General features: G+C 37.6%; 2 protein-coding genes across 2 annotated transcripts; both read left to right on the forward strand.

Moving 5' to 3' along the window:
• Nucleotides 1–156: 156 nt before the first annotated feature.
• gdf3 (growth differentiation factor 3) lies at nucleotides 157–4,275 on the forward strand. Its single transcript, XM_051867084.1, has 2 exons — nucleotides 157–471; nucleotides 3,289–4,275. The coding sequence occupies exons 1-2, from the start codon at nucleotides 195–197 to the stop codon at nucleotides 4,104–4,106; spliced, it is 1,095 nt and encodes a 364-aa protein (XP_051723044.1). The 5' UTR covers nucleotides 157–194; the 3' UTR covers nucleotides 4,107–4,275.
• Nucleotides 4,276–5,005: 730 nt separating this feature from the next.
• bmp2a (bone morphogenetic protein 2a) lies at nucleotides 5,006–10,361 on the forward strand. The gene is made up of 2 exons (XM_051867080.1): nucleotides 5,006–6,486; nucleotides 7,293–10,361. The coding sequence occupies exons 1-2, from the start codon at nucleotides 6,156–6,158 to the stop codon at nucleotides 8,129–8,131; spliced, it is 1,170 nt and encodes a 389-aa protein (XP_051723040.1). The 5' UTR covers nucleotides 5,006–6,155; the 3' UTR covers nucleotides 8,132–10,361.
• Nucleotides 10,362–12,974: the final 2,613 nt, after the last annotated feature.

The following is a 12,974-nucleotide window of genomic DNA, read 5'->3' on the forward strand; positions in this document are numbered from 1 at the left end:
AAAGATCAAAGGCCAATTGCAGCTAATTTGCATATCAATGACATCACCCCCACACTCCATCAGTCACGTCGTTATCTCCACCAATCAGCTCACAGGTGTCAATCTTCACTCGTCTGGCCATCTGAATGTGATCAGTGGTCTGTTTAAAAGGCTCCGTCCGGCCGTGCGTTCTGTTTGACTGAGCTGCTCAGTTAATGATGGTGTGTGTGACTCTCAATGTCTTGTTTTTAATGTTAAGTCTCTGTTCTCCTTTTATAAACACAGAAAATGTTAACGTGCAAGAAAAGCTGTTTTTAAGCTCCATGGGTCTCTCAAGTCGACCCAAACCGTCCCATCAGGCTCCAGTGCCCTCTCTGCTGTGGAAGATGTTCAAGAAGAGCACCAAACAGACCTCGACCTCCCACAGCGACCCGTGCCTGGTGTCCGAGTACGGAGTCCGAGGAAACATCGTGAGGTTCATCCAGGATCAAGGTGAGGCCTTCAGTGTTTGGGTCAACCTTACTGTGCAGTATATTATATCCCCATGATCATATGTCTTAATTTTGAAAAAAATGTTTTTTCAAGAGGGCAATTTTCAGAATTGATTTAGTTATATCATCCTTTTTATTTCCCCTTTCTCTAATCAAAGTGTTTCAAAAGTTTTCTTGGGAATCATTGTAATCAGTTTTAGTTTTTTCCATCATGTTAGTCTTTTGTAAAATCTCTAACTTCCTTTATGACTTCGTTCTCCAGGAAGTGACATCATTATGGTCATCATTAAGTATTAGCAGTGTCTTATTGTGTAAATTAAGTTAGTGTACTCAAAGACTTTAAGGTCTTTTACACTCTTTTATAGAAACAACACTACAGGCAAAAACATTTTTTTCATGCAAGGGTCAGTTTTTAGATTTTGAGCTATCTGGCTTTTCAGATTAGTGGAAAGACAATCTGAAATATACTTTAAAGTGTTTATTTTATTGCACTTTATCTGTTTGTGTCTGTAGATTTCAATTACAATACATAAATTTAAAGGCTGAGTTTTTTCTACTGTACATACACCAAACTTTAGTTTATCTATTCTGAAGGTTTTTCCTGAGGGGTTTGTTCATATATCATTCATCTGATTTATATACAACATTTTATTCCTAAAAACATGGTGTAAATTTACAGAGCAATAAAAAGAGATCCAAAAATCCCCTCTGTAAAAACCTTTGACTATAATATCACAACAAAAAAGCTATTTTGAACGTGCCGTCATCTGGTGTTCAGATTTCTGTTCTGGAAATGTATGCAAATTAGTGCATATTTAACCCTCTGGTGGTGTTCGGTCATTTTAGACAAATTTTGTTTGAAATTTTAAAAATCGCTTCATTAGAATGGTAAGAAACTCGGTGACTTTTGCGGCAGTCGCTATGTGCCACAAAAAAAATAATCATGGACTTGATTGGAAAAAGCTAAATGGTCGTAAAAAAAAGTGTCACTTGTTTTTTTTCGGTCAAAAATGACTGCCTTAGGAAATGAATGGGAAATAGGCAAATATTAGAGCTGCACGATTAATCGTAAAATATTGTGATCTCGATTCAAACAACCACGCAATCTTATTTCATTAATGATAACGATTCACCTGTGTCTGTTAAACATTTGACAATCATAACGGAACATTCAAATCTGTGTTCGTTCTGCCACGCTGTTCTGTTACAAATATTCAAATTATCACAAAAGTACTGAGATAAAAGTTTAAAGTTAAGATATAAACACTGATGTCTACGATAGTGATCAAAATAGCACAAAACCCCTTTTGAAACTAACTTCAAATATGGTTTTATCAATTACATCTTGCACCACTAGGTGGCGACAAGTGACTTAAAAAAATGTATTTGTCATTGAGTCATTTGTTCAAAAGATTTGTTCAAAACACTGATTCATCCAGCAATGAAACAAGTATTTCAGAATCATGGGAGAATCGTGATCTCCATTTTAAACCAAAAAAAAAAAAGAAAAAAAAAGTGATTCTCATTTTATCCAGAATCGTACGGCTCTAGCAAATATATGAAAATATAGAGAATTTTGTGTACAATCTACAAATCAGCTGCGATTCTGAAAAAAGTGCACAGCAATGAAGGGGTGAAACTCTAAAATATCGAGTGCAAAATAACAATATGGCTGTAACAATATGGCAAAATTGAGCTAGAAGACTCAAATAACAGGTTGAAATCAGATTGATTAAGCATTCCTGTTCATTCTGTTACATTTTTTGTTGAATTTTAATGTTATGGGTTACAAAATGTCTTTCTCTGTGTTCAGGTTTGACTAGTAAAATAATGCAAAAACTGACACTTCAAATCAACATTTGTTTTTTTTTGTTTTTTTTTTTAGTCTTTGAGAATGTCTAAACCATAATCCACAACTTAATAAAAAGTATTTGTCTAAAAAAAAAAAAAAAAAAAAAAAAACCTAGAGAATTTATTAGCATTTTATATAGAGCTATAGAGGAATCTAGTGGTTACACCACGGCATTAGATGTTTTTCTTTTTTTACTCCCACCAGATGGCGCTAATCTGCCTTCGAAAATTGGATTTTAAAGTCATTGTCACTATTTCAAAATGAAATACTGCTTTAATTGAAAAATAATAAAAAATTAGAAGAGAGAATTTTTTCAATGGGAAAAATCAATCACAATTATTGCATAAATATTAATTACTACCATGAAATTCTCAAATACAAAATAAAAAAGAAAATATTATTAAAAAATATATATATATTGCATTGATTTTTACATTTCAAGTGTTCTGTCACTTTTGAACGCGAACAACACAAGTGTGACCCTGAAATAATAAAAGGGTTAATTAGATAATGCCTCAGTTGCATATTTAGAAATTCAGAAAACTTATACAAAAAAATCACTTTAAGAATTGCAAACTTTTTTTTTAATGTAATCAATCAACTGGTAAAAAGTTCAATGGAATTCTATATAGAACTCTAGAGTTCTATATAGAATTAGAATTATTATAGAATTAGGTTATTTCAGCTTTTTCTAGTGATAAAGTAAATTTATGAGCTGTTTAAATCATCAAAATGTAATAAAATTAAAAGTAAATCCATAAAATGCTCCCATGATGGAACCCCTGAAAGGTTCTATATAGAAACTTTTCTTTGAAGAGTGTGGTGATGTTAATTTTTCACCCTGTTCTCCTGGAGTGTCTTGTCTTAAATCATAACACTTTTTTAATGTTACCAAACTCAAAAGGTTCTGCAGAACAGGAATGATCCTCATGCACTATAACACAATGGTTGTTTTCCCCCAAACAGGTAGTCTGATATCTGCTCCGGCCGTCCACTGCTTTAACTGTGTGCGAAAGCATCTGTTTTTCAACATGTCGGTGCTGGAGGATGTTGAGCAACTCTCCTTTGCGCAGCTGGAAATGAAGTTCAAACAGGACCTGGCTCACCTGGGACAGCATGTGTTCAGCGTGGACCTGTACAGGGTTTTGAGGACCACGCTGAAGGGAGTGACTCACGAGTCCAGCCGTAAATTACTCATGTCTCAGTCGCTCGGGCCTGGCGCGCACGCTTCGGTGCTGGTTAATCTGACCGACCTGGCTGAATCCTGGAGGAAACCAGGTAAGAACTACGGGATGCAACTTGAGATGCAGCTCACGCATTTGAGCAACATGCTTCAGGAGCACGCATACGTGAAGAGCGTCCAAATCCCAGAGTTGCACACGTCTCTGGTGGTGGTGTCGTTGAACCCGCTTCAGTGCAGGTCCAGAAGAAAGAGAAGCGCAGCATATTACTTACCCGTGACCCCTAGTAACGTGTGTAAACCCAGGAGGCTTTACATCGACTTCAAAGACGTGGGTTGGCAGGACTGGATCATTGCGCCTCAGGGATATTTAGCCAATTACTGCCATGGCGAGTGTCCTTTCCCTCTGAGTGAGAGCTTGAATGGAACCAATCACGCCATCCTGCAGACGCTGGTTCACTCGTTCGATCCGAAAGGGACGCCTCAGCCCTGCTGTGTTCCCATCAAACTGTCCCCCATCTCCATGCTCTATTACGACAATAACGATAATGTGGTGCTCAGACATTATGAAGACATGGTGGTGGATGAGTGTGGATGCAGATGAACTCACATCTTTCTCAAACATTGATTAAAATGGTTAATGGTGCTTTAGAGTAAGTTTAACTGGTTTTTAGACATTGAGGACTGTGTGGGAGAATATGGATGCAGGCGGACTGAGCTGTTACATGTTCAAAATAAACTTCATTTTATAATAAATTGCTTTTTTTCCCCCCCTCAAACATGGTTTAAATGGTGTTTAATATATTAAACCAGAGGCATGTTAATGTTTATTGGTTTATTAGACCTGGATTAGAATCTGTTTGAAATATTTATATGAGGACAAATTAAATTCCTAGCGTTAAATTATAATTTTTTTTGGTGAACTTCCAATCCAAACTAAAATATTTTTAGTATCTATTGTGTAAATTAGTAAATGCACAACCTGTGTACCTATGCGTTTATTTATATACACGTGTGTGTGTGTGTGTGTATATAATATATATAATATATAAAAACATTATATATATATATATAATACACACATACACACATACATACATATACATATATACATATACATGCGTGCACACTTGTGTGTATGTGTATATATATATATATATATATATATATATATATATATGCTTTATATATACATATATAAATTGTTTAAAATATTAATATCATAAACTGCATAGAATTTGTGTATCATAAACCGTTTAGAATTGTGTATGTATATATATTATATATATATAATCTCTCAAACTATAGAATTTTATATATATTTTTAATACATATCATAAACAACATAGTGTATGTATATATATATATATAATATAATTTATATTTTAAAATTGACCTTTTTCAGATTTATTTTGGGGCAATGAATGTAAAATGTGACAACTAGCCCCGGTCTTCCTACTTCACATAAAACGTCGTTGCTTCTGTTCTCCACAAGTAGGCGCACTGGTTCTGAATATGAGCGCTAGATAGTGAGTGAACTTTTTTTCTTTTTTTTCTTTTTTTTTTTTTTAAAGTTACTTTTTTTCTTTTTTTGTATTTGAGATCTAAATATATCGTTAGTGATATTAGGTGATCGAGTGATGACTAATTAAAAATCCCAAAAGAGATTTAATGTCATATGTTGCATTAAATTTAATAAGCAGTAATGTAGTAAATCTGGAACTTCCCATATTTTTCCCTCCTGTTATTTAATTAGAAGATGTCTGAGCTCTCCAAAGGAGCGTTTGACCACATGGACCCCTTGATGTCCAAAGGTGATGAATTCTGTCATGACATCAGAGAGTTAAACATAAAGGCACATGAGGAGAGAGAGAGCGCGCGCGAGAGAGAGACGCTGTTGCACACTTGCGCACTGCGCGTAAAGGACACACGTATCCAAACTCTCGCAGCGACTCGTTCCGCTCTTCGCAAAAGGAAGAAACTTTTTGTTTTGTCAATGAAGTGGAGTTTTACATCTGTCACAGCACCTACAGCTTGTCTTTTATACAGCAGTGTCGATAGAATATGTGTAAAAAGAGGCGGGCGTTCCCGTTAAAGTCTCCCACTGTTTTCTGCAGATAAACAGCTTTTTTTCTTTGCGATCTCAAAGATGGAACACAGTGAAACGGGGATTTATAAAAGAGCAGCAGCTTTATATGAAGACCCCAGCAGACTGCATTGATCATCTCACGTGCCATGAACAGAAGATCAGCTGCGCGCGTGGAGTTTTAACTGGACTTTATCTGAAGGACCTGCACTTGTTTGAGCTCGATTTAGGAACATTGCTGATGTGTGAAACCATCTTATTTAACTTATTTAGAGTACCGTGTCCCTAGTTTTTAGGTTTATTAATCGGAGTTTTACACTTTGTGTTATTTTACGAACAGCGCAAATCTAGTATTATGACAGGCTTCGACTCATGGACCTTCTCCTGTCCAGATGGATCTAGCGCAGGTTTGCGTTCCTCCTTAAAGCGGCTCTTAAGGTGGCTTTGATGCACGAAGGATCCTCCAAACTCTCACAATGGCTCACTCAAACACGGAATATGGTCCCATCTCCTGGCCTGAGCCCATCTGATCTCGTTCGTCACTGATCTGTCAGCTTTAGAGTGATCATGGTCTCGTCCGTTGGCGCTCTGATGGTTCTGATGGTCACTCAGGTGTTCTTTGGAGGTTCCCGCGGACTCGTACCTCAGATCGGCCGGTCCTCTCTGTCTCAGGATGTCTTACACGCGTTTGAACTTCGACTTCTGAGCATGTTTGGACTCAAACACAGACCCAGTCCCAGCAGGTCTGCGGTTGTTCCGCAATACATGATGGACTTGTACTCGATGCACTCGGTGAACGCGGAGCAGAACAACAGCAACAGACCCAAGGGTTCCTTAGGGAAAGGCTCAGAAAGATCTGCCAGCCGCGCGAATACTATCAGGAGCTTCCACCATGATGGTAAGCAAGTGTTTACTTCACGAATTCTCCCTTTCCTCCTGCACTAAATTCTTTCTTTCCTTTCTTATCTGCTTTTATCCTTCATGTTTGACAGGAGTTGACATTATCTATAGACTATTTGATGAGGAATTGCCAGTTTATTTGTATAAAGTCCCATGTTGAGAACACATTTTCTTTATCTATATATATATATATGTGTGTGTGTATACACATATAGTATGTATATGTATATGTATGTGTGTGTGTGTGTGTGTATATGTGTGTGTATATATATATATATATATATATATATATATATATATATATATATATATATATATATATATATATATATATATATACATATTCTAGGGGTTACAGGTGCTCATCTAACTACCTACTTTTTTATTTATTTGTTTGCATTGTACACTCAAAAATGCTTTGTTTCAACTCATGTTTTGGTCAAATAATGAATTTTTAAGTTAAATTTTTAAACCCAATGATTTGGTTTGTTCATATTGGACCCAAACATGGGTTAAAACAACCCAGTATTATTTAGAGTGTAAAGTTGCAGGTGCTGTAAATGTTGAATGCATACTAATCATGACATGAACTAAACTAGAAATGCTCCTTGTGTAAGTTTACCACCTCTGAAGTAATCATGTTGTGTTAAGCGTGATAAGTTATCATTTCTTAAGTGTTTTAAACCAGTGTGTCCAGTAAGAGGTCAGTAAAAGTCACATCCTGTCAATGAGTGTAAACAAGACGTAAGGAACTGGCATTGATTCAAACAGCCATATTCATTCCAAACGATTTTTTTCTTCCAGAATCCACGGAGGACCTGTCCAGCTCGAGTGGAAAGACAACTCAGCGGTTCCTCTTTAACCTGACCTCCATCCCAGGCGAGGAGTTTGTGACGTCAGCGGAGCTGCGGATTTTCCGAGAGCAGGTCGTGAGTTCTCCGAGCAACGGCAGCTCGGCGGGATTTCACCGCATTAACGTTCACGAGATTATAAGGCCGTCCGGTTCCCTTCAGGAGCCCATCACGAGACTCTTGGACACCAGGCTGGTTCAGCACAGCTTGAGCAAGTGGGAGAGTTTCGACGTGAGCCCCGCCGTCACGAGGTGGACCGCAGACGGACGGCCCAACCACGGCTTCGTGGTGGAAATAGTTCACCCGGACCAGGACTCCAAAAGACACGTCCGTGTCAGTCGGTCCCTGCACGACAGGGAGGACACGTGGCCCCAGATGAGGCCGCTATTGGTGACCTACAGCCACGACGGGAAGGGGAACGTTCTGCACTCTCGCGAGAAGCGGCAGGTGCGGCCGAACAAACAGCGGAAGAAGCACAAAGCCAACTGCAAGAGACATTCCCTCTACGTGGACTTCAGCGACGTGGGGTGGAACGACTGGATAGTCGCCCCGCCGGGCTACCATGCCTTTTACTGCCAGGGCGAGTGTCCGTTCCCGCTGGCGGACCACCTGAACTCCACCAACCATGCTATTGTACAGACACTGGTGAACTCGGTGAACAGCAACATTCCCCGGGCCTGCTGCGTTCCCACGGACCTGAGTCCCGTTTCTCTGCTCTATCTGGACGAATACGAGCGGGTGATCTTAAAAAACTACCAGGACATGGTCGTGGAGGGCTGTGGATGCCGCTGACTTTATTTTTCCCAATACTAAACTTTATTTATAATAAAGTAAAACACATATTTTGGAGAAGTATATAAAGATATATTTATGTTCACTATTGGGAAAATAAATATTTTAATCGGAGTTAAACTAACGTATTTTCTGATCTACGTTTCGCACATGAAGTATTCTGTATTTATTTCTACCGCACTCATTTTTTTTAGAGAGTAGTTAATAGTTTTGGTAACACTTTACAATAAGGTCTAACATTATGCATTAACATTAAGCATTACACTATTTAATAATCTTTGTTAACATTAGCAGATTAATAAAAACACTGCTGTTCATTGTTAGTTCAGGTCCATTAAAGGGTTAGTTCACCCAAAAATGAAATTTCTGTCATTAATTACTCAGCCTCATGGCGTTCCACACCCGTAAGACCTTTGATCATCTTCAGAACGCAAATTAAGATATTTTTAATGAAATCTGGGAGGTTTTTTTATCCCCCATAGTAGGCAACGACATTACCACGTTCAAGGTACAGAAAAGTAGTAAAAACATTGATAAAATAGTCAACGTGACTACAGCAGCTCAACCTTAATGTTATGAAGTGACGAGAATACTTTTTGTGCGCAAAAACAAAACAAAAATAATGACTATATTCAACAATTTCTTATCTTCCCTGTCAGTCTCCGACGTTGTTTACACTGAATTACGTAATTTACTCACCCCCATGTCATACAAGATGTGTGTGTCTTTAATATCGAAGAGAAATTAAGGTTTTTGAGGAAAACATTCCAGGATTTTTCTCCATATAGTGGACTTAACTGGGGTTCAACGGGTTGAAGATCCAAATGTCAGTTTCAGTGCAGCTTCAAAGAGCTCTACATGATCCCAGACGAGGAATAAGAGTCTTATCTAGAGAAACCATCGGTCATTTTCTAAAAAAATAAAAATTATATACTTTTTAACCACAAATACTCATCTTGCACTTCTCTGCTCTGCCCCACGCAATCATCGTTGAAAAGGTCACGTGTGACATAGGGTGGAAGTACCGCGGTAGGGCGAAAAACTCCCAACTTCAAAATCGTCCGACATCGTTGTTTTACCCTTTTTTGTAAAGGCCGTTTGACTTGGTCTTTGCATGTTCGCTTTGTAAACACTGGATCGGTACTTCCGTCTACGTTACTCGTGACCTTTCCAACGTGATTACGTAATGCGTGGAGCATCGCAGAGCAGTGCAAGACGAGCATTTGTGGTTAAAAAATATATTATTTATTTATTTTTTTTTATAGAAAATGACATTACTCTAGATAAGACTCTTATTCCTCGTCTGGGATCGTGTAGAGCTCTTTGAAGCTGCACTGAAACTGACATTTGGACCTTCAACCCGTTGAACCCCAGTGAAGTCCACTATATGGAGAAAAATCCTGGAATGTTTTCCTCAAAAACAAATTTGTGTTCAGAAGACGAACGAAGGTCTTACGGGTGTGGAACGACATGAGGGTGAGTAATTAATGACACAAATTTAATTTTTGGGTGAACTAACCCAACTATTGATGTATTAGTAAATGTTGAAATTACATTAAGATTAATAATTGTTAATGTTAGCTAATGGATCCTATTGTAAAGTGTTATCATATATTTAATGCATAATCAAAGAAGAAAATAGCTAGATGTCATTAATGGTTACTATGTTTCTATAAGCAATGCAAAATGCAAGAGCTACTCACCTATATGTGGAAATGCATTAAATGCAGTAAAAAGCACTTAAAGGGTTACCTTTGGAACGGCATTGGCTGAAATGGACCAAATTCCAACAAAACAAAAAGCAATGGAATTTGCAGTGTGAAGCCAGTGTTTTAGAGATGTGTCTTTGTTAAGCAGCAGTAAATGTGAATGCACTTATTTCAAACCAATGTGACAGGTAGTTGACACTGAATGCTCAGGAAATTAGCCGGTGTGAGTTTAGCCCCACAGCATGAGCTCTTGAAATCCACCTATTGCCTGAAGACAATGACTATTGTGTTTCTTCTCACAGGTTCTTATGCTTTGGTTGCGTAAAGGTGTCTTCCTCCAGCTTTACACTGAAGTCAGCTTATTGAGTCTTGCTAATTAAGAGCCATTCACTACAAGCTGCTCTAAAGTCGAGAGCTAGGAAGTGTTTAATTAGAGGGACGTTGTTTAAAACGTGAGGATTGCCATGTAATCAAGCTGCCCAAAATAAAGAGTGCGGAATGCAAAATGTATGCGCTGACAGAAACAAGTATAACGTGACGTTCTTTTAAGCTATACGCTTCAAAATCTTTTATTTGAAGTCAAAGAACAAAATAGAGTTTGATCCATAAATACACTTTTATTTGTCAGTACATGCTTTAAGCTCCATATACAACATTTTACAGCCAAAATCAGATGTTTGCATTTCTGAAAATATGACTCTTATCTAGATTTTTATATGCACCAAAATTGAAGGATATTCCGAGTATGTGCTCTTTAGCAACATCTACTTATCCTGTGTGAATCATTCTCCACTTAGAAAATAGTCTTTTATTGGGTTGTCTTGAGGTTAAACACACGTCAAAGGAATCACAACTCAACTTTCTTATGGATCATAAAGCAGGACTGTGGGAAGCACGGCTTTCCTCTCACAGGCAGGTTTCTCTGAAATGTAACGTGTTACGCACGGCTGGTAAAAATGCCTTGATGTCGAACTATTTGAAAATGGACAGTTTGAGTTCATTAAGGGGTCGGTAACAGTATGGTGCTGTGCTATAGGGCATATGGACGCTTCAAATGAACAAGTATGGTTTACAGATGTTGGGGAAGACACACCCTGCCTATCAAGATGGTTACTGGAGAGCAATATGCGCTGAGCAGATAAAACCAATCGAGATCCAAATGCGTGTTCGATTCTCATGGCAACACGCCGATGTTATGATGCCCTGGATTCCTGTGGCATTCCAGAGATAAGGTGGCCAACACGATCGTCTTTATGATTCATAATTGGTGTTGAGATTGCTTTAATGACCGAGATAAGAGCAGAGAATCATCCTCTCTGATGGCAGGAACGATAATCATCACCTGCCTCACATGTGATTCACAGCCAAATGCGTGGGGAAATATTGCTTTGACGTGTGCCATGCCACATTCTAACCTCCATCTGATTGGATAATGATAACGGCTTCCAAAGAAGCTTTCGTAATGGAGAATTTATTAAGAATAACTTTTGGCTGATAATCATGTCTGGCTTTCCTTAAATATAATGCATTATAATTGTATTTTAATGCATTGTAATGCACCTTATAATGCATTGAATGATCTCATGAAAAATTGTAACCACAGAAATAATACATTATACATATTTTAAAGTTCAAACAATGTAACCAAGTAATCTGAAAAAATTATAATGCCTTTTACCTTTGATTACAGTTATAAAAATATGATGCATTACAATGTAAATCAAGAATACACGCTAAAAAATGCTGGGTTAAAAACAACCCAAATTGAGTTGAAAATGGAAAACCCAGCGATTGTGTTGTATTGACCTTTTAACCAAGCGACTGGGTTGTTTTAATCCTTTAAACCAGCGATTGGGTTGTTTTAACCCAGTGATAGGGATGTTTTAACACTTTAATCCAGTGATTGGGTTGTTTTAACCAAGCAATAGGGATGTTTTAACGCTTTAACCCAGCGATAGGGATGTTTTAACGCTTTAACCCAGCGATTGGGATGTTTTAACCCTTTAACCCAGCGACTGGGTTGTTTTAACCCTTTAACCCAGTGATTGGGTTGTTTTAACCCAGCGATAGGGATGTTTTAACGCTTTAACCCAGCGATTGGGATGTTTTGACCCTTTAACCCAGCAACTGGGTTGTTTTAACCCAGGGGTTGGGTTAAATGTTTGCCCAATGTGCTGGGTAGTTTTATTTAACTCAACTATTGTTTAAAAATGACTGTATGGCTGACGTAAAATGAACCCAAAATAGGTTGTAAATTAAAAATCAGACACATAATTACTAGAGGCAACAATAATAATCAAAGGGTGAACATTTATTAATAAGCAATTTATAAATGTTTATTGCTTAATCATTATTCATTAAAACTTATTAATAAATGTTCATTTATTACACATTAATAAATGTTAATTTCCAACATATTTTTGGGGGTTAATTTTAAGCAAGCGATACAGTCATTTTTAAGCAATAGTTGAGTTAAATAAAACTACCCAGCAGGTTGGGTCAAACATTTAACCCATTCGCTGGGTTAAAACAACCCAATTGCTGGGTTTGTCCATTTTCAACCCAACTTGGGTTGTTTTTAACCCAGCATTTTTTAGAGTGTACCTTTATAATGCATTATACATAAAGGCTTCAAGTAAAGTGTTACCAATTTTTCTACATTTAGTTCATCTGCATGTATTTTGCAAATTATGCAATGCAGTGAATCTACGAATGCAGGTTATTTCTTTGTTTTATGTCTTTTAAATTTGGATGCTTTCATGCTTCCAGCAGCAAATAATTTACCTCATAAATTGCAGTGTGTTCAGTACAAACCATGTTTATCCTAACATTCGATGTCGCCTAGATCTTATTTTTTTTTTGTGTAGTTTTGTTCATGGTTTTTGAGGATGAGGGCATGTCGCACAACCTGTCAAACTAATTTGACTACAAAAGTGACCAATGAATTTTGTTTGATTGGACACACGACCTTTGACATCAACAACAAAAAGATATGGGAGGTGTTTTCTCCTCCCGTTTAAATGCTGATAAGCCTGTTTGTTTTGCTATCTTCACTAGTGACCCGATCAGAAAAGACCCTCTGATGCAATATGAATTCAAGCATGTATCGTAACGCGGCCCGATTCTGTCACGTG

Source organism: Ctenopharyngodon idella, chromosome 17 (assembly GCF_019924925.1).
Source record: "Ctenopharyngodon idella isolate HZGC_01 chromosome 17, HZGC01, whole genome shotgun sequence".
In the NCBI taxonomy this organism is placed as follows: domain Eukaryota; kingdom Metazoa; phylum Chordata; class Actinopteri; order Cypriniformes; family Xenocyprididae; genus Ctenopharyngodon; species Ctenopharyngodon idella.

Bases quoted from the DNA above. Each gene is read 5' to 3' on its own strand.
- gdf3 (XM_051867084.1), top strand. From the start codon at position 195: ATGATGGTGTGTGTGACTCTCAATGTCTTGTTTTTAATGTTAAGTCTC. The intron at 472-3,288 runs GTGAGGCCTTCA...TCCCCCAAACAG, and splicing joins GAGGTTCATCCAGGATCAAG to GTAGTCTGATATCTGCTCCG.
- bmp2a (XM_051867080.1), top strand. From the start codon at position 6,156: ATGGTCTCGTCCGTTGGCGCTCTGATGGTTCTGATGGTCACTCAGGTG. The intron at 6,487-7,292 runs GTAAGCAAGTGT...TTTTTCTTCCAG, and splicing joins CAGGAGCTTCCACCATGATG to AATCCACGGAGGACCTGTCC.